The sequence below is a fragment of the Elephantulus edwardii genome, unplaced genomic scaffold (assembly GCF_000299155.1).
Source record: "Elephantulus edwardii isolate Elephantulus edwardi_28Jun2011 unplaced genomic scaffold, EleEdw1.0 scaffold00141, whole genome shotgun sequence".
NCBI lineage: Eukaryota > Metazoa > Chordata > Mammalia > Macroscelidea > Macroscelididae > Elephantulus > Elephantulus edwardii.
Genome location: NW_006399891.1, coordinates 2,491,808 through 2,494,092, shown reverse-complemented (window position 1 = coordinate 2,494,092; position 2,285 = coordinate 2,491,808). Strand labels below are relative to the sequence as shown.

General features: G+C 34.2%; 1 protein-coding gene across 1 annotated transcript in view; it reads left to right on the top strand.

Moving 5' to 3' along the window:
• Window positions 1-2,285, top strand: part of LOC102868568 (chromosome unknown open reading frame, human C9orf85) — an 85,945-nt gene that overhangs the window by 81,130 nt on the left and 2,530 nt on the right. Inside the window, exon 3 of the mRNA XM_006894385.1 lies at window positions 981-1,094. Coding sequence (XP_006894447.1) covers window positions 981-1,094 — 114 coding nt within the window. The remainder of the gene's footprint in view (window positions 1-980; window positions 1,095-2,285) is intronic.

The window sequence follows — 2,285 nt, the reverse complement described above, 5'->3', positions numbered from 1 at the left end:
GATAAATCGTCCACCAATCTTGACCCCACATTTCTCCTCATAGAGCCCAGCCTCCCGGATAATCTGTTCTGCATATAGGTTGAAAACGTATGGAGATAGGATGCATCCCTGGCGTACGCCCTTCCCAATTTTGAACCATGCAGTTGCATCAAACTGGATATCCCATTTTAAATCTATTTTTCCATGTAAATTTTAGCGCAAACAATGTATAAATAGATTCCCCCCCCCCATAAAGTAACAGGTTGGTTTACTCTAGGAATCCTTAGTGTTAAAACGGAATTTTCATGAAAATGAAAGCCGATTTTTTTTTTTAAGCCTCAGATGAAGCTAACCAAATCAGGCTCATTCTTTAAAGTTATTTGTAAATTTGTTTTTTAAAATTGGAGCCAAAAAAAAGTTGTGACTACAGGCAATCCTCATTCCTAAACAATATCCTTTCCCAGTTATGTACCAAAGAATGTGTATGTACTTTGGAATAGATCCAAAGAGGTCTTATTTACCCTCCTTCACTTTGAGTCACTTCTGACTGGATGCCATTGAGTTTGAGAGGTTTGTATTTAGTGGGAGCGGTGGAAGGTTATTAGTACAGGAAAACAGTCACTGAAACCTTTTTTCAGTGATTTAAGAGCTAAAAGTGCAGCAAGTGAAGTTGATGGTGGTGAAGTAGAGGTTAGGTCACCCCTTTCAAAGGGAGGGCACATTTCAATAACATTAAGAGCAACTGTCATAGTAACCAGGGAGTTGCCTGTGTTTCTCCTAATAATTATGATTATTTAGAATTTTATTCATGTACTTTTAAATAATATTCTTTTTCAAAATCTATTTTCATGTCAGTATTTAGGTAAATGTTTTTGGAAAGTCATAGCAAGTGCAGCACAGTGATTTAACAAAAACATTTTTATGATGACAGTGCCTTATCTCATCACATAAATCTTGAGGAATTAGCAAAAAAGAATTTTATTTTTTTTTACTATCTTTAGTGTTAAATGTTTACAAAAGACAGTGAAGGATTCTTACCACATCATATGCAGACCCTGTGCTTGTGAGCTTGAAGTTTGTGCTAAATGTGGAAAGAAAGAAGATATTGTTACTCCGTGAGTATTAACTTTATATTTTGGAATTTGGTGGAGGTTGGGGATGGAAACAAAGCAAAATATGTATGAATGAGTACGTGAGTGAAAAAGCAATTTCTTTGTAAATGTTCATTCAAATAACAAGGAAAAGAAATTTTTTAAAAAATAAAAGGTTTTAGAAATTTGAACATAGTTCATTTCCTGTTAATCAAAAACCTTCTTTGAGTTGGCAAAAGAAAGTGAGAGAGAAATGAAGGCTTAGTATTCACGACAGCATTGAGGTTCACAGGTTGAAGAACTGATAAATTATACAACTATGGCTGACACTTTGATAGTATTTATTAGCTTAACCAGTGGAGAGTCATTCAGTTAGCACAAGCAGCTGGAGATTCAAACTGCCAGTACTAATGTACTTTGATGTGTAATGCGAGGAAACAGTTTTATCCTTGACTTTGAGAGCGATCGAGGGTGCGTTGGGAAAGACAGTACCAGAATTCCACATGATGATGAATAAAAACATGTTGCATTTCAGAGGAAGATAAAGCATCTACCGTGGGTGAGGAGGGTATCTCATGTAAAACTAAGAAAGCCACTGTCTACTTAAAAAACCACATATACACAAAATAGGTCTCAGTTTTCAGTGCAACATTGCAAAGCAAAAATATGCTGCAATCTAATAATGCTGTTATGAAACATCCGTTACATTTTTTGTTTAATCCATTTTAAAAGGAGTATTCAGGTTCTTGAACTTTGTTGTTTTAAACGGCTGCATCAGAATTTATTTTTTTTTTTACTATTTTATTACTTGTTAGAAACGTATTTTGGATCTGAGTTTGGTAAAATATTACTTTACCTGCTGTTGTACTACCACAGACTATTGGCTTTTAGTTTCCTAAAGAGAAAAATTGCCTTTTTACTAAGAAGCCTTTGTATATTGCCAATTTTTCTGTTTGGAAAAGTCTAATGATTATTGTGGTTAGTCTTACAGAAGAAATGTGGATTTGATAAACTAGTGCCTATGATTTTAACTTATGTTTGATATATAGTAGTAAGGGTTTGATGAATGTGGATTTTATTTTTTGTGCCAACAGCCCAGAATTGTCACTTATATGTAGGCAGAAAGCTGTGAGCTCTGCTTCCAAAGTTATTTAATTTTCTCAGTGTTTGAATGTTATTTTTTGTAAGTGTGTTAATAAAAGTGTAAAGAATTGG